The sequence below is a fragment of the Ammodytes marinus genome (genome assembly GCF_949987685.1).
Source record: "Ammodytes marinus genome assembly, chromosome: 2".
NCBI classification, from domain to species: Eukaryota; Metazoa; Chordata; class Actinopteri; order Uranoscopiformes; family Ammodytidae; genus Ammodytes; species Ammodytes marinus.
Genome location: NC_137231.1, coordinates 20,341,986 through 20,365,054, shown reverse-complemented (window position 1 = coordinate 20,365,054; position 23,069 = coordinate 20,341,986). Strand labels below are relative to the sequence as shown.

Sequence of the window (23,069 nt, the reverse complement as noted above, 5' to 3'; positions counted from 1 at the left end):
ATGATCGCCTTGAGACCCGGCAGCGGGGCTCTCTCCTCCTCGCCGGGGAGAGGGTTTGGGTCGTGGCGGTGCTGCTGGTGGTGGCTTGTGTTGATCGGGGTGGCGGTGGGCTCGGGAGACCCTTGGCTTTCCTCCGAGGTTTGTCCGTCGTCCTGCTCCTGCAGCAGCACCCGAATCTCCTGCGTCGATCCGGAGCGGGGAATCAATGCTTTCCCCGTCCTGCAGAGCGAGGCGGAGATGGAGAACATCACCGACATGTGAGTGTCTCTCATAAGCATCAGATTAAGGCTACAACAAAAGGGAGATGTCCGATGCAGGTGTCCACCTTAAACATTCATATTTAACCCGCTTTTATCACATTGGCAGTAGGCTATTGTTTTTAAACACTTTCTAAATAAAGGAATGTCCTTTGGCTTTACCCATCCTCTGCCAGTGCTGTCTGGAGCTGACAGACACTCTCTGCATGCAAGGAGCAAGAACCGGTCCAGAATCAGTATATTCCTTAGAGTGAATTCTAATCGCATGCATGGATTTGGGGGCGAATTGACAGATTTAGCATACCTGTTTGGACATAAATGTACTGTATTCTTGTTCATGTATTGGCCTCACACGCGCATCATGTGTAGCCTACATTGCATAACCTACTCATTTACACCATGGGGCACATCAGTCAGCTCAGCACCAGTGTCGAAACTGCCCATTTAAAAATGAAAGCAGTTGTGGCTGATAGACTTCGGTCCGGCAATTAGACAAAGCCTAGTCTGTGTGCGTGTGCGTATGTGCCAATTGCGCGTGCTTTGTGTGTTTGTGTGTGTGTGTGTGTGTGTGTGTGTGTGTGTGTGTGTGTGTGTGTGTGAGTGAGTGTGTGTTAGCACAGAGATACGCACACCAGACTGTCCAAATATTAGCACAGACACTTATCCCAAGATGGCTTATATGAGTGTGTTTAAATGAACCGCACAAGCGTAGATAAATCGATGTCCAAGCAGAGAAAAATCGACATTTGTCTCGCCAGGGTCAACATTTAGGTTATATTTTGAGGAGGGGACCCTCTTTCCCGGGAGCTGGGTGATAATCCAAGATGTTTAAACATCTCATTGTGATTTTGTAATGTACTGTAGGCCTACATACCCCCTCTTCACACTCCTCCTATCACTGCAATTTCACAAAACGTAATTTGGCTGTGGATATACATTGAGACACGTCTAAGCATTTGTATCCAAAGAGCAATTAAAATATTTAATTGGCGTGAGTGATATAATTCCTGGGAAAGATGAACAGCCTTGTTGCTAATGACTTGTCAGCGATGAACTTGGAAAAAGCCTTGGCGGCTGTTGCAATGAGCCAGCAGTCTGGTGAAAAGCATTCACTGAGGGCTTGGTTAATGTAAACAGACAAATTACTGATGACCGCGCGGCGACCAATACCAAATGACCTTGCCAAAAAAACAAACACAAACTAAAGAGAACGTTTATGATGGGATACAGTGTCCTATGTTTGTGTTAATTGATCTAAAATCACGGTTTATTGACATCTGCACTGAAAATAGACACAATTTGACAGAATATAATGGGCTTTCAGTGAATTGATAAACGGGTGTAAAAACGAAAAATGTTCATTGTGTCGACGTGCAATCTTTGCCATACATTCTCGATTTAGTATAACAAACGGAGTAAAACTCAATCACACTTGCATGCTTGGAAAATGTCCTTGAGCAGACCATGTTGAGGAGGTGTCTGCTCTAAATGACTGGATTATACAGACCAGATTCAAAATGACTGATGTTGATAATGTGCAATGCTGGAATATATATTCTATCGAGGTTTTAAAAAATCTGAAAATATAAAACTTTTGCATCACAACACTGACATGTTGACAAACATGGAGTAAAGGGTCTACAAAACCTGAAGAAAAAAAATGTTATTTTTATTTTATGAATCAAATTAATCTTTTTATAAAAACTTTTATTTTTGTGGTTTTACATAAGCTCACACTCACAATCTTTTACTTAAGTTAACACGTACAATAAGTCTGATCAATACTTGAACTGTAATGTGTGCCATTGGTTTTGTAGCTGATTTACTCATACATATCTAAACCCAAAATACACAACAATAACTGCTGACTCCGAAGGTGTAACTGTTGATTCATTGTTTACTTTAATTGTAAACAACATCTGTCAGGATTTATTCTTAGTTGTGAGTCATTATTTCACTCTGTAGTAGAATTACATTTGTGAAACAGTGTGTTGAAGATGCTGCTTTTCAATGAACGGGTTAAATGTATCAGTGTAAACCACTCCATAATGCTGAAATTCTGAGTTTTAGCTGGGGGCTCGCATATCAAATGTCTTTTTCCCCACCGTAATATTTTTCAGGCAGTTTCACTTTATTTGACAGTGACAGCAGATAGCTGATAGGAAATAAGGGGAAGGAAAGGAGAGGGGATATGCAACAGAAGTCCCCTGCCTGACCTGAAACCGGGGATAATGCAAAGAAGGTGGTTACATTTTTAAGGGTCAGGGTTTGTCCTTTTTAATTGTCAAAGATCTTTTTTGACTTGCTTTAAATGTAATTATTTAGGTTGCAATGCAGAGATGAAAGAGGTGAAAAACAACATAGTGCAGAGAGCTGTGCCTGATACCCTACTTCTGAAAAAGCACCTGCCTGTTCTCTGTGCCATTCATCAGATGTCGTCCTTCAGGAGTTCATTTTTTAAACTTTGAACTCTAATTATTTATCATGTTCCTTTTTCTTGTTGTTGCAATGTTTCTGTTTATGCCCCTCCCCCCTCCTCAGTTAACAAATGAGCCTTCTGACACACACATTTGTTTCTCCTGACAGTTACATCGCCAACCAGGGCAGCTTCTCCTCCATCAATGACAAAGACCTGCACTACTACAAGAATCTCAGGAATCTGTAAGTCTTTCAGGCCTTATGTTACGTTTAAGATTAACTTTTTGGCCCCAGGGCACATATTCAAAACTAAGGGTTGCCCTTCATGATGTATTCTGTATTTTTACATTGCAGTGGCTTTTCTTTATCTCTTGTTCTAGTAAAATGTTTACTCTGAGGATCTACAGTATAGGCAGCATTTTATGCAAAAATATCAACAATAAAACTATATTTTAATGAGATTCGAAGGGTATGTCTATACTTATCTGGGTTGTTTTATTCCCCTATATGAGAAATTTTGATTTACTTTGGCCTGTATTGATAATTCCACTTCTTCCTTAAGGCAATGCCTTTTCCATGTGTATTGCATGTGTTGTGTAAAGGTGCGAACACACTAGGCACGCTGGTTTGAAGTTACCTTTTTCTTCAAATTCATCTTTGTCTCATTTTATCTTAATCAATACCAGCATTTTTCCACGAGGAAGCACTTACTTGCAACATAATGATCTGTTAAATAGACTACTATCATTTTCAAGCCGATATTCCATTTGGAGGACAGATTAGCAACAAGCATGTCACATGCTGAACAGGTCTCTCTTGTAAATGAGACCCTGGGTCTCAATGAGATTTTACCTGTATAAATAAAGGTTAATAAAAAAATATAAAAAAATGCTGCATGGCAATTTAAGTGTATACTGTATGCTTTTAATTGTGGATGGACCCAGTGGGAACAAAGCTGTGAACGCAAACTGAATGATTGTTTGAGCCACAATCAAGGAAGACTGTCCCATGTGTCTGAGAATCACTGTACAAGCAATTACACTCTGTGTATCATTATTGCTTTTGTAGGGAAATATCTTATTAATACCAATATGGCAGAACTATTTAAATTTTTTCAATGTTTTCATTTGTTATGAGTTGTGTTTTTAAATGGTTTCCTTCTGTGTCTCACACATCACCTGCACTCATTTAACATGGCTAAAGTCTCTGTGTTTAAGGAAATGTGAATGTGCTCTACAAGTCCTAACATTTCCACTCTTACTTTTGGCTTGTAAAACTTAAATTATGTGGTAGCAATTTTTAAAACAACATGCTTCATGAGACATTATTAATAGCTGAGCTTAGATTTTCTAGCTGGTAGAAAGGCAATGTTGCTTGTGTGTACCGTCCTCTAGCATGACCGATTACAATATGTGTACAAAGTATTGCTCTGATCAGAAACCTGAACTCCTGTGTGATGATAGACGATGATGACAATGGTGCTATTGTATATGTTTTTGTCAGAACGGTGACCAACAGCAGGCTAACATATGTATCCAAGCTGGCCTTTCAGAACAACATGAAGCTGCAGTACCTGTAAGTGAAACTCAAACTATATATTCCTTGCTTGATGTTAACATATTAGCATATTTATTTATAATTTTTTTATGAGTAATTTATTTGGCAAAACTGTTAAAAATGTATATCTATGTTTTAGTTATCTATCTATCTATCTATCTATCTATCTATCTATCTATCTATCTATCTATCTATCTATCTATCTATCTATCTATCTATCTATCTATCTATCTATCTATCTATCTATCTATCTATCTATCTATCTATCTATCTATCTATCTATCTATCTATCTATCTATCTATCTATCTATCTATCTATCTATCTATCTATCTATCTATCTATCTATCTATCTATCTATCTATCTATCTATCTATCTATCTATCCATCCATCTATCCATCTATCTATCTATTTCTATGTATCTATCTGTCATACATAATTCAAGTTTAAAACGTATTACAGTTTTTCTCAGTCGCTTTGGTGCTTTTCTCACATCACTATTAACATTTGCACAGCAGTTAGTGCATTTCTCAAAACAATTAGTGCAAACTGCAAAACCTAGTGGATAACCTGCAAAAGTACGTCACTTGCTCGGAATGGATAGTCTATTCCTCAAAAGCAAGTATTCATGTCAATGAAACTGCCAGTGTCATCAAAATGAGAAGTCTTGACACCATCGTTTATGAACAAGATAGTCAAATGACTTTGTCATGTTTTCATTATGACAGTTTATTCTCTCAGTGTTTTCCAATGCAAAAAAAGGTCAGAACTCGGTGACACTACCTGAAAATGCTCAAGACAGCACTATACACTACTTGTACAGCCATTTGAAAACTACAGTAAAGTTACACATTGCTGTAGTTAGGGGAGTACGTGAGTACAAGACACTGAATACGTATGTTTCACATTTTTACTGTATATGCTCTTTGCAATTCTACAGCATTGTGCAAAAGAAAAATACACTTCAGTCACTTATTTAGAACAAACATAAAAAACACCCTTTTGGTAGAGCTGTGCACAAATGTGAACAATATAACAGGACATATTGTAACTGAACATATAGGTAAATCATTCTGGCACATCCAGACGTTCCTGTCTGTCTGGCCACATATTTTCATCTACATCACAATGGATATTATCCCTTGCAATGCAGCGAGGAAAGTACAACTAATACTTCACACACCTCCTTGTGAGTGAAAGCTGAAGTCCACCTGAGAGCAATTATTCAATTTAGGAGACATTTCCAGGAAAGAATTGATAAAGAAAGGTATAAAATTTGCTTGACAGAATTTGATAACTAGTTCAACAATTTTGTATGTAATGACTCAAGCAATGCAATGAAGACTATTAGTTTTATTGGGAACGACTATTCAGCATCCATAAGTATAGTTAATTTTGACTGACGTGACATAAGCAAATGACAATGTTATAAAACAGCAGAGAATTGTATGAAAGCAACTGATACATGTCCAAAAGCATTTGCAATTTGTTCAGAGGAAGGAGAAATTGCTACTATGATGTGCTCAAATGACTAAATGTTGCAGAGGTTGAACTAATAGTTATGAGAATTTTCATTGTGATCTGAGAAAAGCACCAAAGCAACTGAGAAAAACTGTATACTGATTGAGGTCCAACTTAAGGTTAATTGTCACAGTCCTTGGAGGGGGAAAACTTTTAATGAGAAAAATAATGCAGGCGTATTGGTGCATGTTGAAACATGTGCCTTCATTGGCTGTCAACATAACATCAACCTAATATTTTGTCGTGGCATTATGATCTCATTCCCTGATGTTCAACCTCATTTTCCAGGAATCTGAAAGATAACAACCTGTCATCACTGTCCTGGAGGATATTCAGACACCTCAACATCTCTTATCTGTGAGTTAACTGCAGTCTTTTCTATCAGTCTGTCTGGCGATGTCACCAATTGATGTGCTGTTTTGAAGCCTGGGGTTGGGTTTACCGCTGATTGCAATTTCGCAATTTCCTGGATTTGGGATTTAGGCAACAAGGTGGAGATTGAGATTAGCTGAATGCGGTCGGTAAGGGAAAATTAACCACCGGGGCTCACTGGGATTGGCTATGACACCTGTCAATAAAAGCAAACATGCCCCCCAAACAATCTAATCTCCCATCGCTGTAATACAGTGAAACTGTCCACATTGCACTGGGAGGAAAGAAGTCAAAATGATTTGTATTTCTAGAGGGATCATTATTTGTATTTTTTGTTATTCAAGAATACATTGAAATAAACACATCCTAAATAAATAGTTCAATGGTGGATTATACAGACCACCTGTGGAAAAATGCTTATCCACTTTCTGCTTGGAGTTAGATGAGAAGATTGATACCGCTCTAATATACAGTATGTTTTTTTAAATATGAAGCCAAGAAGCGAGCTTACCTTAGCATAAAGACTGGAAACCGTGGGTAACAGCTACCCTGGCCCTGGTACCCAAAGTACACTACCACCATCACTTTGCTAAAATTAAAATTAAACTATAAGTAATGTTGCTGTTTTACAGGGTATGTCTTTATGCTTAGTTTAGCTACTGACTCCTGGCTTCAGCTTTGTTTTTTGTGGACAGAAACAGTAGAAGCACCAATCTAAACAAGGGAACAAATAAGCACGTTACCCAAAACGTTGAACCATTTCTTGAAGGCAATTTGACGCAGTGCTGGGGGAGCAACATTGATACAATCCAGCTATTGCTTAGTTTTCAGTCTACCGCTCACTGTGATCCAGTGTTGTTGACTTTGCGTGTGTGTGTGTGTGTGTGTGTGTGTAGTTTCCTGTCAGGGAACCCTCTGCACTGCTCCTGTGAGAACATGTGGATCAAGCTGTGGTTAGGAGAGGAAGCGGACAACCAGGAGCTACGCTGCATTGAGGATGGAGGAGTACGCAAGCTGCTGTCCAGACTGACCCTACCTAACTGTGGTGAGGACACACACAAACACACACACACAGACATGCACGCACAAAGAGACATAGACATGCACGCACATACACACACACACACACACACACACACACACACAAACGCACACGCACACGCACACACACGCACACGCAAACACACACACACACTAGTAAGGAACTGGAAAATGCATGCACAAGCTGCAGCAGCAGCAGTAGTCCTAATGGTTTCCTAGACAAGTTTTTTTTTGCAAATCTTTGTTTTGATTGTGCATATACTTGCATATGTTTTTTGTGTAAGTGCTTTGCTGTGTGTGTATGTGTGTGTGTGTGTGTGTTTGTGTGTGTGTGTTTGCATAACTGCGTGTATGTTTAAGTGCAGGGCATATACTGTATAAAATCTGCTATTACAATAACAACTGCGCTTGGTGTTTTGTCGGGCCTCGGGGGAGGAGTGGGGGATAAGCTACTTGAGCAAGTAAAGTTTGAGAATAAATGCACCAAAGATATAATTCACTCCTTACCCACTGCAATAATCAGTAATATACCTGCTGGTATGTTTGACCTCCGCGGGCTAAAGCGAGGATGCTGCACACACTGTATATCATTTACAAAGGGCTCTGCTTAGTCTGTATATTGTCATTTCCCTGTGTCGTGCACAATGCTACAATGTCTTACACATGAGCAAGCAAACAAATGACCAAATGAGCGCATGCATGCACACTGAGCGTCCTGCTTTTACAGAGGGCTTAAAAATGTGGTCTGGTTTGTGCTAGGTGCAAGTAAAAAACACAACCCCGACACTAAGCAGGCTGACGTTATCTTTGTGCTGAAAGGGATTTTTCTCATATGATGCGAAGATTAGCTGCCAGAGGGAGGAGAGTGTGACATACAGAGAGGTGTTGGTGTGTCATTATATTGACTGGTAACAGTCATCTGAGACATTTGCTTGTAGGTGTGGAAAGGTCATGGTACAGGATATTATAGAAGCAGGGAGATATCATACTGGGGAGGGAACGCTTGTGTGTGATTTAACACACAGATGACATCAGCGAGGATCAAAGATGCTGAGCCGAGATTATTCACTGCATGTATCACCGGCAAATGAAGTGTTATAAAGACCATCTGCAATATGTCCCATAGCACCGGTGACCTGCTGTCACGCAGCAGAATTAATTTCCTTTGCTCTGAATCAGCATGTTTCCTTGAGGAAGAAACTGTTTCAGGACATGTGCAAAAGCAGCACTGCAATACTCACTTCAATCAGCAATAAATTACAATTACAATTACATTTGAAAAATGAACAATTAACTTTTGCAACATAAAGCATCTTTAGTATTCCCCTTAATAATACAGTGTCAACGAACCAGAAAATACAGTGCATGCAGGTACTTACAACATGAGGGTAATGTCAGACTAACCAAAAAGCTGTCACTACCAGACACTACACTGTCACTACCATACAGCCTCAGACCACAAACCTCTTTTATGTACTTTCTTATTGGAGTGTTTATCAGGCTTGAAAATATAAATGTCGGCAGTTAATTGAAGCCTTTTCCTTCCCTTCTTCTTCTTCTTCTTCTCCTTCTTCTTCTTCTTCGTCTTCCTCTTCGTCTTCCTCTTCCTCTTCCTCCTCTTCTTCTTCTTCTTCTTCTTCTTCTTCTTCTTCTTCTTCTTCTTCTTCTTCTTCTTCTTCTTCTTCTTCTTCTTCTTCTTCTTCTTCTTCTTCTTCTTCTTCTTCCTCTTCTCAGTTTTTTATGAATCCCTGCATTTTGGACTCTGATCTTTCAAAAAAACAGAATGAGAGATTACAGCGTGACCTGTATTTGATTGTTTGAAGAGAAATCTGTCTTAACTCGATTTGTAAGTTATGATAAGCAGAAATCCAGATAACATTTCGTAATAATGAGTCAGGCTCAGGCTTTTTTGGGTAAACAAAATCAAACACAGATTGTTCCAGCCTTTTGGGGGAATAAGTCCAGTCAGACCCAGTTTGTCAATGTAACCCGAGAATTTATAGGAATCTTCAAATCTGATTAGGATTTATAAAACACATAATAGCAATTGGCAAAGGTGTATGGGCCTCAATCGAAATGTAATCTAATGGTTTCCCAAACAAGCGAGAAAATGAATCTCAAAGTTTTTTTGACTGCTCTGTTGTGGACAGAGCAAGTGATCTGGTCCAAAATAGCCCTAGGGCAGTCTGGACGCATATACGATGCAATAAGGTCGCCTGCAGGAAGCAAACAATGTCATTGATAACTCCTATTGATCCCCTCTGCCTCCCCTCCATTAGCGGATGTTATTTTTTTGGCATTAGCACAGTTACAGCAGAGCCCCTGGAGAGGTGGGCAGGGGACCCTCTGACAGAATGACATATGAGGAGGACGAGGATATGGTGGAGCAGGGGGGGTGCTGAATAGTGGCACACCAAAATACCTCTCAGTCGGGCCAAACTGCTGGCCTTTTTGCTCTCTTACTGTTCTTTCCAGCTATCGTCCCCCCCATCTTTCCTGTACATTATTACTAATTGTCCTGCTGGCATGCATGACTGTCTGTGCTTCTGTCCGTGTGAACATTTCTCAATGACATATGAGGAAGGCACAAAGCAGAGGAAGTGCCCAACGATGCCCTCAGGCTGAGAACGATCTCTCAGGCCACCGCATATGTCTCTCTCTCTCTCTCTCTCTCTCTCTCTCCCTCTCTCTCTTCATCCCTGTTCAGACTGTTAACGCTGGAGCTCCAGTGGAAAAGGCTGGCAGACTGTTCCCATTGCTGAGCTACACAAAACTTTATGGAAATTTACCGCAGTCCTATGCTTGTTGCAACATAAAAAAAAATTGTCAACTGTGTCACTCAGCAGAAATGTTGAGGATGGAGCAGCTGCAGGTACTAAAACACTCCAGCTCAGTTGTTTGTTAACAAGATGATTTAAAGAAAACCAATTAAAAATATATATAAAACTCTTTCTTAATTTGCAGAATTTATGTCCACATAGGAGTGGTTCAACTCCATATATTTTTATATAGTCGGTGTCCAAACGAAGAAAAAATACTATAGAATAAATAACTAAATACATCTTCGTCGTCACTTGATATTGTGCCATCTTTAGTAACAAGCTTTTTTTTCCTTGATGGCCACCATAGCTTCTGTAACTTCTCTTCAGTAAATTGAAGTTTTTCAAAAGATGACACTTTACATTTAGGTGAAATCTGCTGTGTAGTCTAATTATTAACGTTTAATACTAGAAAGCAGCTGTCCAGAGAAAAGGTGCTTTTTAATTCCATGTTCCATGGGAATGACTGCAGATGGATCACCAGACCTCTGCTAGTCACATCACAGCGCAGGTTATCTCTGTCCTCATCTTTCTACTTCTCAGTCTGTCGATACGGTTTTATTCCCCTCTTTTCTGTCTTTATGTATTAATCACTGTCCAGGTATTTGTTCCTATGCTCTCATCTCGCCCTCTCTATCTTCTGTCTCCTAGTTGGCACATGTGTGAATAATACTGAACAGTATATTTAACTATCTGTCTGACTGACAAACCTTGTGTGGCCTTACAAGTGTTAAAAACATAGATGCAGCACATGGGCCCAAGCTCAGGCAGTTTATGGCAGAGCAGACCGACCAAAAAGGCCAGATGGCTCTTGTGTCTGTGGGCAGTAAATGCTATTCGCGTGTGAGAATCGCCTATATTCAGATGCGGGGGACCGCTCACTTTCCTGTTAGATAACATGGAGTTAAACAACACAAAGGCTGTAATACTAAACTTAAAATCAACACAAGTGTCAGTACGGTGCAGATTGACAGAAACGGATTAGGACGTTGTTCGTGCCTTGAAGCCCTGTTGTTTTACGAGGTCATCTTTTAAAATGTAATGGACATGACATTTATTGCTATCCCACCAACGTTTGGCCTATTCCTTTTAAGGCCATGCTGCTGTCATTTCAGCAGTGACGTTTGGCAAACAGAGGGATTCAAGAGGGGTTTAAAAGGGACCACAGCTTCAGAAAACAGAAGAGCACAGCTGGCCAAGACAATTCAGTAAATCATATTTATGGGAACGGGAAGAAAGCAGTTGGTAAGAGTTTGAAACGGGGAGGAAACATTGTAGTGTTAAGACAGAAAACAGTGCAGTTTTTTGTTCTTTAATCTATCAGTTGTCCTTGATGTGACAAGAACCATGCTCGGGAAAGGCTCTGTATCACAATGTGCGCCAAGTGCAGATGCAGGAAGTAGTGTGTGTGTGTGTGTGTGTGCTTTATGTAGAGAAATGGGAACCTTAACCATTCCTTAACTTATAAACCTAACCTCAAGAGCTGCCTTACGTTGTTGACAAAGAAAGATCGCTTAAAAAATGTTGGCACTGAGCGTAATCTGTGTTTTTTATCGTTGTTCTTGTCTGCTGATAGGGTTTAGCCAATAAGATGCCAACGCACCTCATTAAAAACAGGTAATTGACTTTAATGGAAGGTGATGAATGTGTTCGAAAGGGTTGGTGGAGTTGATAAAAACTGAAATACAATCACTTGCCACAATGATAACTGAAATGGAGCTCTCCTTAAGATAGATGAAAAGCGAAAGATACAGACGAGGCATTTATCGACAGTTTCCAGGACAAATTATCTGATGGCAAAAGTCTGGGCAGGTCAGCTGACAACTTGACTGACAACAGTTTGAGGCAGAAAATCAATAATTCATAATAGATTCTGGTTATTTAAAGATTAGCCTATTCCCTGCCTCCTCCCTATCTTTCTTGATTCTATGAGCTAACATTATTCGTGAATCCCTCCCATAATGCATTGACAGTCTTCCCTGCATGCTAGAACAACAGAAACAAAAATATAGAGGCAAACTCAGAGATGGGATTTTTTCTGTTGTGTCACTTTCCGTCACATTTCCCTGTCTTCTTCCTTTGTTAAAGATGTCTCGCTCTGGTCTGCCTCTGCCGCTCATCAAGGTTGCAGAATGGCTGGAGCATCAGAGAATAAACGCAAAAACAAGCTTCTGAAATGCCAACGTGCCTGTTGTAGCCTATACAACAAGAGCTGCCGACAATGACAGCCCCCAACAATGATGCTGAAGTATGCCTTGCAGCATTGTGCAAAGGCTTCAATCCAGAGAGCAGGGGGATGTTTGCCTTATTTTAAAAGTGAGCTGTGAGCAGCCATTCAGCGCCACATCAGTGGGGCCCGATCCCTGATGCTGCCTGTAATTCACGGCCTATTCATGGTACACGCTAGCGGTGAATGAAGGCAATCTGGATTCAAAGAGTCCAAAGAGTGTCAAGGTCTGGCATATACTCACAGGGCCCCTCCAGTTTTGATAGGGCCAGGTTTTCATTGTTACAACATTTTCACTGAAGAAATCCTTGTTAGCAGAAAAAGAAGGTCCTTTTGTGACATTGGCGTCTCAGAAACAACATATGTTATTTTATTGTGAAATTGAAAATATTTAAGCCTGTTGAAATTACCCTTTTGAAATTACCCCTCAAATGAATGGTATTTGGGATCCAGTAAAAAGGGAAAAATAAAACTCTCCACCTTCTATTTACGTGATGCATGTGTGATTATTTCCACATCCATTATTTATCCTGGTGGGATAAGATTTATGTAATACAGGGACACACTCATGGATAACCCTGGATTACTGTGTCACCTGTAGACACTTCCAGGCCTCTAAACACTCGGGAGGCCGATAGGCGACTTTTAACTGAAACAATGAATGCAAATGTGATTGAGATACATTTTGATTCTCAATGAAAAACATCTCCATCTTAGCGTGACATGTGAAAGCTGGAAAAAAATAAAAGGGAGCTGCCTTGGCATGCCAATACAAATGTAATGAGAAGATCCATGTTTCTGCTATAAAAAGCTTGTTTACTTTAAGTTAAGATGGGTGAAATAAGCCTTCATAAATAGTTGGGAAACAAAGGGGACATGCAGATGCTTCCAAACCAGCTATGAGGAGTCATACAATAAGCGATAAAGAAAGGGCTGTGAATCATAGGGCATTGCTTCATGAAGGTTTTGGGCCAGCGTATTAGACTGTGCTCTCCATCGTCATTATCAAACACCAAATGAGGGAACATCTTTTAAGGGCAGAGAGGTCATCCCTGCATTAGAGTGCATACAGTGAAGTTGGTTGCTGGCTCAGAGCTTTACCGCAAAACTAACACTGGATTTCCCTTTGTTTTTTCAGCCATCTGTCTTTCTCTCCTGGTAGCCTAATACAGATGCACATGAAGTTAGCAATTATTTAAAAAAAATACACAGAAGAAACTTGACCTTTTAATAGTATTTTGAGGCATAAAGTAAACCTATTTTCAGAGCGTTCAGCCACACCCCACAGTGGTGGATTTGGACGTTAAAGCGACTACGAGTAACATTTAAATATCTTTTAAACAGCCTCATGTTTCCTCTCATAATCATAAATTACCTTTAACAGCAAACGAGACCATCAGAAATAAGTTTTTATATAGTTTTTATTACTGCGTTTGGTCTGGTCGCACACACAGTCCGATTTTCGGTTCACGCGTGCATGCTCTATGGTCACATATCCGTATTGGTCGCAGATTTCAGTGTGGCGCAGGAACGCGATTTGAGAAGCCTATCCCTCCAGGTGAGGGAAGGGGAGCGGGAGCTTTGTTTGAGACAGTTATTTGTAGTCATAATGTCATAATGACTGATAACGGGGCTGAACCATCAAAGAAAAAAAAGAAAATGCAATGAAGAAAAGCTAAAAGGGAGAGTGATAGGCGGGCGGGAGGGCGTTGCCAAGCAACGTATACACAATTTCACTGAGCGAATCTAGACTGCAGTGTTTACTCCTAAATGAATGAGCGGTAGCCTACTAAAACAAAGTTTACTTTGCCTCACCAGCATCATCAGATGACCATTATTCATCGGAAATAGTCATTATTTACAACAACATAAACACATTACCTCATCGTGATCCATACTAACTGCCGTCTCTCGTTCATTCGCTTTGTGTGAGGACACGGAATCTTTCAGCTCCGTGAGAGGTGACACTGCATCAACTCATTGCAATCAGGTGTGTGTGTAGCACTGACTGGCATTAGTTGATGCTGTGTCATTAACCACTCTCATGGAGCCGAAAAGAGTCAGGTGCCCTCACACTTTCAACACACGGACATGCACCATATTGCTTCCTGATCATTTGAATCTCGCACGCCCGGCACAAGCTAGAAAACAGCTTCACGACAGCTGGCGTCGTAAAAATACTACCGCTTTTGTCCAAAGGGGACGCCAACGTGCCATTTTACTCGTAGTGTCTTTAACGTGTGAGCTTAGTATAGCTGCTATAATTTCAACCACATCACTTTTTTTTCATATAACTTATTTTTCGCAAAATTAAGTACGAAAGTTCATTCCTGGACCTTGAAAATAATATTCTGGAGAAACAATTCCAGACGACAGTCCTGTTTTTGTTTTTTTGTGTATGTGATGTAGATGAATTCACAATGGCTTCTGAGCTTGCATTTCAACACATCCATCTCATTTGAGAAAGAGAAAACATTCTCTGAAGGCTGAACACATATGAGTGGGCCTCATGTTTTGCCAAGAAAAATATATTTTACAGTGTTTTGCTTTACATTGTTGTCATGGATGGTTTGCATTAGGACATTACTTTGTTGTTGGCTTGCGGACACTGGCAAGTTTTTTTAACTGTTTATAACTGGATGCAGGTGGGCTGCAGCACGGACCAAACTCTTAAGCAAATAATAGTCAAATCTTTTCAAGTCGACTCGTGCGTTGTCACAGACACGGGCTGGTCCACTATGCTAATGACGGTAAATTCCTCCTGAATCCTACTTGTTGATTCCAGACACATCCAAGTAGATAAAGGATTACAATCACACAGAATGTCGGCGATGGTTTGACTACCGAAGCAGCGCTTGTGAATAATTGAACATGGAAATCATTTGCTATGTACTGACAGGCCATGACAACTGCAATCACATCAAAAACAGGGAGGTTTCCAGAAGTTTTATTCAGATTTCTAGGCTGTGTGTGTGTGTGTGTGTGTGTGTGTGTGTGTGTGTGTGTGTGTGTGTGTGTGTGTGTGTGTGTGTGTGTGTGTGTGTGTGTGTGTGTGTGTAATGTGGTCTGCCAGTGTCTTTGGTGGCAGTGGAACCCTGATTTACTGAGAGCCCGTTAAGATATGTGGTTCAGCTGGCCTGCCACTACTGAAATGACATTTTTTTTGTGCGGCTCACTTTGATGGAGTGGGTTGCCGTAGTGATAAGTGGGTTGCCCCGGTGATAAGCATTCCTGCGACAGACAGAAGAGGTGGAAGAAGGGGGGGAGAGGAGAGGGTTCGATAAGAGATCTGTCCAGTTTTATCTGCAGTAGCTGTCGACAACCAGTTATTTTCTCTTCTTTTTTTGTCTTCTGTCCTTTTCTTTACTCTTGTCTCTTCTGTTGGTTCTTGTGTCTTCTTTTCTTTTTTCTTCTCTTCCTCCTCTCTTCCTTTTGTTCCCATCTTTCTTCTCATCTTCTCTTTTTGATTCTCCTCTCAACTTCTATTCTTTCTTCACCAAATATGTTTTTGGACAGGGTGGCAAGACTCATATTGAGTCCGATTGGTCATACCCAGGTCAAATCCTGGTCAGCACTGTGTACACACACACACACACACACACACACACACACACACACACACACACACACACACACACACACACACACACACACACACACGCACACATGCACACACGCACGCACGCGCACACACACACACACACACACACGCACGCACACACACACTCACATACACACAGTCACCACTGTCTTTGCTTTGAAAGAGGCTTCAGACTATGCCCAATTAATTTGGTTCTTGGGCTGCCGAAGACATGCACTGGTAATCAGTGTAACCATCACTATGTTTGAACTCTGTCTCTTTGTCTGCCTGTTTGATTGGGGTGAGTGTGCTTAATGGAAAGCAAGATATAGAGAAAGAGCGAGGGAGAGAGAGAGGGAAAGAATGAGATTGAATTTGAGGTCTTTCTTTGTGTTTCTGTCTTTTCACTCTGTGGTAGTGGGTGTGTGTTTGCCTGCTGTTCCACTCTTATTGTCGAGTTTGTTACGTGCCTTGTTTTTCAACTGAAAGGACTAGAGTTGGCCTTGAATCCTAAGTTTGCTTCCTTCCTTTTCCCTCCCCTCATTCCCGCTCTCCACTTCCATTCCCCCCTCCTCCTCCTCTTCTTGCCCACTCCCTGGTTGTATGTAGAGGTTCCCATGGCAACGTTAAACCCATCCAGAGTGACACTAATGTTGGGGGAGAGCCTGGACTTGTCCTGCACGACCTATGGAGTGCCCTCACCTGAGCTGATATGGAACATGGCATTGGTTTCCAACTATGAGGTTAGACCAGATACGTTTTACTGTGTATGCCATATCACAATCCATTTGAAAATTGTTTGAAAATAATTACCTAAATCTAAAAGAGCTTCAACAATTCAACAATCAACAGAAAGATATTATTTTTAATAATAATGTGAGCATTTGGAGCTTTTCTATCATATATGATTATAAACCTTGGGCTTTTAGAGTGCTTTTCCTTCAGCTCAGGAAAATAAAATGTTCTGACATTTAAAGAAAAAAAGATACGTACATTCATTGATAAAACGGGAAACCGAATAAAGGTCATTTTCAGTCTTCAATACTTCACCGATCCTTGACCCTGGAGACATTTGGCAACTGAAAACAGCTTCTCTATATGTCAAAAGTACAAATCCAAACACCTTGTTAACCCCTAGAATAAAAATGACTCAATGACTTTTTCTAAAATTGTAAAATTCCCATCCCCAAACTAAATGATCCCTGTAAAATAAGAATTAAACATAAAGCATGTGTATGCATTAATAGGTAGAAGTACACCCCTTTGGACAAGTGCATGCAGTGTAAAATGAATGTAATTATAATTTATATGAAAAAAATATGTTTCACTATGCCAGATGTTGATGAAAATGCTATTAGGTCCAGTTAGTGAGTCCAGTAGGGGACCACAGCATTCTCCAAGTCCAATAATGTCCATACTGTATATCAAGTGCTGACTTCACTTGGGTGATAATCTGAATCAAGTGCCTCCCATAATTCACCACATATCCTGGGCTTGTATTTAACATGTAAATGATCGGACTCTGCTTTGATGTAAACCTTTGACCCTATGTTTAAAGTTGTTTGACCATTATGCAATCCTCAATTTTCAGTCTGATACATTGATGTGTTTTTACTGATCAGATCGAGACATCAGGCCAGATTTCGGTGCTGCGACTCTCCAACCTGTCTTCTCAGGACCACAACAGCAAGATCAGCTGCACAGCCGAGAACATTGTCGGGGAGATGGAGTCCTCCCTGCAGCTGGATATTCTGTGTACGTTTTGTCCCCTGGCAATCTGCTCTTACTCAATGGATTATTGTATCAAAGTGTTAGTCAGTGCAGTATAGACTTTTAAAACAGAGAATTAACCGCTGGAGAAGACTATTAGTGTTACTGCATGCTTCACTTGTTTTTTGTTTTTTTTTTACCTCTGAATGGCTCTTTGGCCTTATCTGGCTTTCTGGCTTGTTCTGCCTTTGTCTCACAATGTTGCTCCTAAACCTCTCTGATCTCTCTACTACACTCAGTTCCTCCCAAAATCACTAAGCTGGGTGATGCAATCCCAGACCATCACTGGTGCATCCCTTTCAGCGTGGCAGGTATGAGAGACACTCACGTATACTACTGTTCATTGTCTGTGATTGTGGCAAAGGTCCCAGCCTGATGTATTGTTTGTTTGGTCTTCACAACGTTTTCCAGGAAACCCAAAGCCGCAGCTGCAATGGTTTCTGGATGATGAGGCGGTGACAGAGGGGCTCTACATCATGACCAAGGTCCATGACATCACAGAGAGGGAGTACCACGGCTGCCTACAGCTGGACAGCCCCACACACCTCAACAATGGCCACTACACGCTCTTTGCTAAAAACAAGTTTGGCTCGGACCAAAGGGAGGTGGAGGCTCACTTCATGCGCAAGCCCTGGGACGGTGAGGAGTAGCCTATATTGTTGTTTTCTAATTCAAGATAGATCGATGGATTCATGTCTGTCTGTCTGTCTGTCTGTCTGTCTGTCTGTATCCATCTATCTATCTATCATTATTTTTTGTAACATTAAGAGAAAATTAACCCCAAAGAAAACGACAAACCCTGAGAGAGTGATGAAAGTGAAGTGCAGTTCAGGTTCAGACAGGATCTATTAATCAAATTTGTGGGAATAATGAGACAGATTGTTGCATGTTAAATTATATATATATTTCTCCTTAGGTACTGGCTATATGTGTTATAAAAAAATAGACTGTGACTAGATAAGAGATGGTATTTGCACATTGTAATAAAGTGTCCGACAACATTTGAATGTCATTTGAAATATTGTTTCCAAGTGAAAATCTAATCATATCAAATATGTCTGTTGTTCTAATGTTCAGGAATCGAAAAGGACCCTTATTATTATGGTGAGTGAAGTAGTGATCGGAGTCACAAATGTCGATTGTTTAATCAAACGTAAAAGTGTGTGAATCCAACGCATCCAATTTCCATGCATAGTCTGTTCATAGTGTCAGTGTCTTTTTATATTAATGTCTTTTCCGTTAACATCTCGTCATTTTCTTCCTCGTCATTTAACACGAATTACATGTTAGAAATCTTTCTCTTTCTCTTTTTTCTCTCTCAAGTTGCTGAGGGTGCGTTACCTACACATCCTTGCAGCTAGGGATTAGTGTTGTTGTTATGTCTTCTCCCACACTGTGACCCTGATGTCGTTGTTTGTTGTTTATTTTTTATCCTGACATTGTGCATGTTAAATGTATGACGTTTGTTAGTTTGTGTATTGTGTTTGTGTGGTGGTGGATGTATTTTTTCAAACAAGCTCAGAGTGCAGGCATGACCGACAACACTATATGTGAAGTGCATGGCAAATGATGTATGCTGATATGTTCGGAATCTAATTTGTCTTTCTGGTCTCTTTCACCAACAACGCTGCCCTCCTGCAGATATAACCACAGGTACGGTCATGCCTTGATTTTTTCACAAACATCAAGGTTAAATGAATAAACGTAGTTACTTTTATTACGCCTGTAAAGCTTTTCGCTCTATCACACACATAAGCAGTCTGATATGATTTATAATTAGCACCTGAAATGTAGAAACAAGGCTTTTTGATTTCAGACAAAGGCGGACAGAAGCCGGCTTCTCATTTTAAGTCAGTTCGCTGTAGCTTTAGCTTACTAATTAAGCTAAAAAGGATAAAAAACGTTTTGCTGCACACCTTACATACAGTACTTGGACAAGCAACAGGATAGATGTATGCTTCATAGTTAATATTTTAAAATATTAGCTATGATTCACTTTTTTTTACATTACACAAGAAAAGGCCTTGAGGACGAGGAAAAAACTTTAATGGAGTTCAAAACCTAAGGGTTATCTCATATACAATACTGACTATGGGGGTTACCAAAGAATAAACTTCTCTGATTCTAGGGAGCTGGACCGAGTTACTAACGTTAGCTCAAACTCTGACATCGTAGCATGACAGAATGGCACTCACACAGTGTTGAAATGTTACACCATCTAAACGTGTGTTATCCTTACATACAAAACTGTCGTTCACTGGGATACAATTCACTTTTTGAGTGGCTCTTCCTCTCTATTTATTCCTGCCTTTCCTTTATCAACAGAGGGGCCCCCTGTGGACCCGCCTGAAGATAGAGTCGCTGTAAGTCACGTATCAGTGTTATGTTGTCCTCCGTCTCTATTTCTTTGCTGTCAGTTGTTGATTCTTTGTGTCTTTGTAGAAGCAACTGAGCTGGATATGTGTGTGTGTGTGTGTTTGTGTTTTTACCGTGTTGGAAGTAATTGAAAGATCCCAACACAATACAAAAGACACAGCAGCATTTTAGAAAAACTGCCTGTGGTCTATACGTTTTTCTTTGGTGTTTATTTCAAGTGTCTGTCTGCGTATTTGCCCATGCTCGTCTCTTCAGTGCAGGAGGACTATAACTCTGTCTTCTCCTTTTGTGCAGGTGTACGTGGTGGTGGGAATCGCTGCTGTCGCATTCACCGGTTTCCTTCTAATGTTGGTTATTCTCAAGTTTGGAGGAAACTCCAAGTTCGGCATCAAAGGTAAGACTCCTGATTTTGATCCGCACTGCCTGCCTCCATCCTGTGGGGGAGGACAAACTATATTGAATTGATAAAATCAAAACAAAAATTAAAATTTGGTGTCTCTTGTGGATGTCAAGATTCAAGCTTTGGGCAATTCAATTGGAATGTGGATGGATTCATGGATACATTAACCCTGGTATCACTTTTAATTTGACACTTCTTTTAATGAGGAGGTTAGCGGGAGACAACTAAATCTAAGTTAACCGGGAGAGGGAAGTTCACTCTGGGGTCCTCTTCAGGAGATGCTGCCCCGCGTCCAGACCCCGGATAAGCGTTTGACAATAAAAAGAGATCACACATTGCAGAGTATTTATTTGGCAAGTACTTTGCTGTGTTTGTTACAGCTCAAACTGTCGTAATCTGGGACTAAGAGTCCAAGATTTGGATAGCTGCATGTATGACGAGAAAAAACCTTGTGCTAATGGAATCCGGACTCCGAAATACGTGGTGGCACATCGTCTATAAGATCTCACTCAATAGGCAGATCAACGGGTATCCATGAATCCATCCTGAAATAGCTGCTGTTATAACCATGTCACCGGGTTTCAGCGCTACTGGTGAATAACACGCATGTTGACTAAACTTAACTCCTGCTGTAGTCTTTGTCATGTTGCTGTGAAACGGTTGTGGAAGCCATTAGTGTCCTTTTCGAAAGACGTGACTTCTGCAGTGGCTACAAGTGTAACTCATCATTTCCCTCTTGTTAGTGTTTCTCATACTCACCTACTAGAGCTGATTTTTCTCTGTTTTTTTATACATTTTGATGCTTGGCTGCCTCTTTCTTTGTGAACTAACAATGACGACTGAACATCTCCTTCAACAATCCTCCCTTTTCCACATGCTTAATCATGGTTATGCTGTTTTTTTCTTCTATCGTAGACAAGTTTAATGTGCTGGCAAATAACTATGAGCAGACATATTTTTCTTTCCATTGGTTCATTTCCCAAAAAAACACAAGCTGGGTAGAGGAACTGTTTTTCCTAGCTTTCCATTCAGTCAACTTCCGTTTAGCTCAGTTAATAATAATGCACTTGATAAGCAACTAGAGAAAAGGACATTCTGTGGAATTAATTTGGGGCTGTTAAAAGATACAGTTGTTTTGGGAATAAATTACTTTTTGGGCGACACCGTCATTCGCACATTTGACATTGAAATGACCAAACTAAAAATGTAATGTAAATCCAGAGACAGACTTGTGTGTATGTGTGTGTATGTATGAGTGTGTGTGCCTGTACATGTGTGTGTGTGTGTGTGTGTGTGTGTGTGTGTGTGTGTGTGTGTGTGTGTGTGTGTGTGTGTGTGTGTGTGTGTGTGTGTGTGTGTGTGTGTTTGTGTGTGTGTGACTCTCGGCTGCACTGTTGAAGGGCAGTATTTTGGCAGTGATTGATTTATGGCCCCCCTGGGAGGAGGGGCGGAAGATGGATGGAGCAGCTAGTATATATTGTGGGCATGCGTGTGTTTGTATGCACAGTCTTGTGTGTGGTGTCTTCTTTCTCCAGGAAAGTTGATTGAGGTTGCTGTGAAGGAAATAATCTGTCTAATGCCTCTTAGCGTCCCCCTATATATCTGTGATCTGTGTGTATCTGTGCTCTCGTCTTCGCCTAAGCGTTTTTGCACGTGTGCACACTGCCATTCGTGTGGAGGATGCTAGGTCACATTACGGTTTTGCCTTTGTGATTGCTCCCCCCTGGAGTCTTCATCCTTCTCTCTTTCCACTTCCTCTCCCCACGCGGCCCAGTCCTTGTGCTCCACATATACATCCAGATGTATGTGCCCTGCAGCGTGTTGACATTGGGCTGAGTGTGTGTGTGTGTGGCGAGAGATGGATTGAGATATAGTGCTGCCAGAATGAACGACGCAGTCGGATATAGAGTGGGAGGCCTGTGAGTAATCAACAGCAACATGTATGCCCACATAACCGCTGTTTTTTTCCCCCGTGATGACCAAAGTTCATCGCGACAACAGAAACATAAACCGCAGATGGCAGCACCCTAAGCCAACAGCTCTGTGACATGGCAAAGTGGTTGTCCAAATCACAAACACGCATGCACCCCCACTCCCCCTCCCCCCCCCACACACACACACAAACACAGTCAGTGCTGGTGACTAAGATGATGATAAATTTGAGATCAGAAAGCGGAAGAGAACCTTGTGCCGTGCCGAACAGGTGTGCATAAGGGAAAGCTCACCTCACCTCACTGACTCCAGATGAACTCCAGATGAATGGCTGTCCTTCTCTCCCTGACAGTCGAGTAAAATGCTTTAGCTTGTCTACATTATTTATACCGTCTGGATTATTTTCTCTCATCAATAAACATGGGCAACATCTGGCACAGGTTAACAAACACGATCGCCTCGACGCACCTTGACACACACACACACACAGACAAGGTGGCTATAATATATGAACTAGGGGTGGGAATCTCTTGGCACCCCACGATTCGATTCGATTCCGATTCAGAGGTCAACGATTCGATTCAAAATCGATTTTCAATGCAAAACATGTTTTATGTACATACCCATGTGTGATGTTCAAAAATATATTTATATACACATCAGGGTTTGCTACTCACTTCCTACTTTTGTGATGATCATTAAAGACAATCAACAGATGAATTATCTTCTCTAATATTTTATTAACAGAAAAGCTTTTCTTGTCACAAATATGACTTTCTATGAACAGTGCAATAATCAAT

At 40.8% G+C, this 23,069-nt stretch overlaps 1 protein-coding gene across 1 annotated transcript in view; it reads left to right on the top strand.

Annotated features, from left to right (window-relative positions):
* ntrk2a (neurotrophic tyrosine kinase, receptor, type 2a) overlaps nucleotides 1–23,069 on the top strand; it is a gene marked incomplete at both ends in the record, with an annotated part of 75,599 nt that continues 52,530 nt past the window's right edge. The window contains 11 exons of the mRNA XM_080035231.1: nucleotides 1–257; nucleotides 2,844–2,918; nucleotides 4,179–4,250; nucleotides 6,041–6,109; nucleotides 7,021–7,169; nucleotides 16,401–16,534; nucleotides 17,414–17,546; nucleotides 17,801–17,872; nucleotides 17,973–18,200; nucleotides 19,887–19,924; nucleotides 20,232–20,331. Coding sequence (XP_079891357.1) covers nucleotides 1–257; nucleotides 2,844–2,918; nucleotides 4,179–4,250; nucleotides 6,041–6,109; nucleotides 7,021–7,169; nucleotides 16,401–16,534; nucleotides 17,414–17,546; nucleotides 17,801–17,872; nucleotides 17,973–18,200; nucleotides 19,887–19,924; nucleotides 20,232–20,331 — 1,327 coding nt within the window. The remainder of the gene's footprint in view (nucleotides 258–2,843; nucleotides 2,919–4,178; nucleotides 4,251–6,040; nucleotides 6,110–7,020; nucleotides 7,170–16,400; nucleotides 16,535–17,413; nucleotides 17,547–17,800; nucleotides 17,873–17,972; nucleotides 18,201–19,886; nucleotides 19,925–20,231; nucleotides 20,332–23,069) is intronic.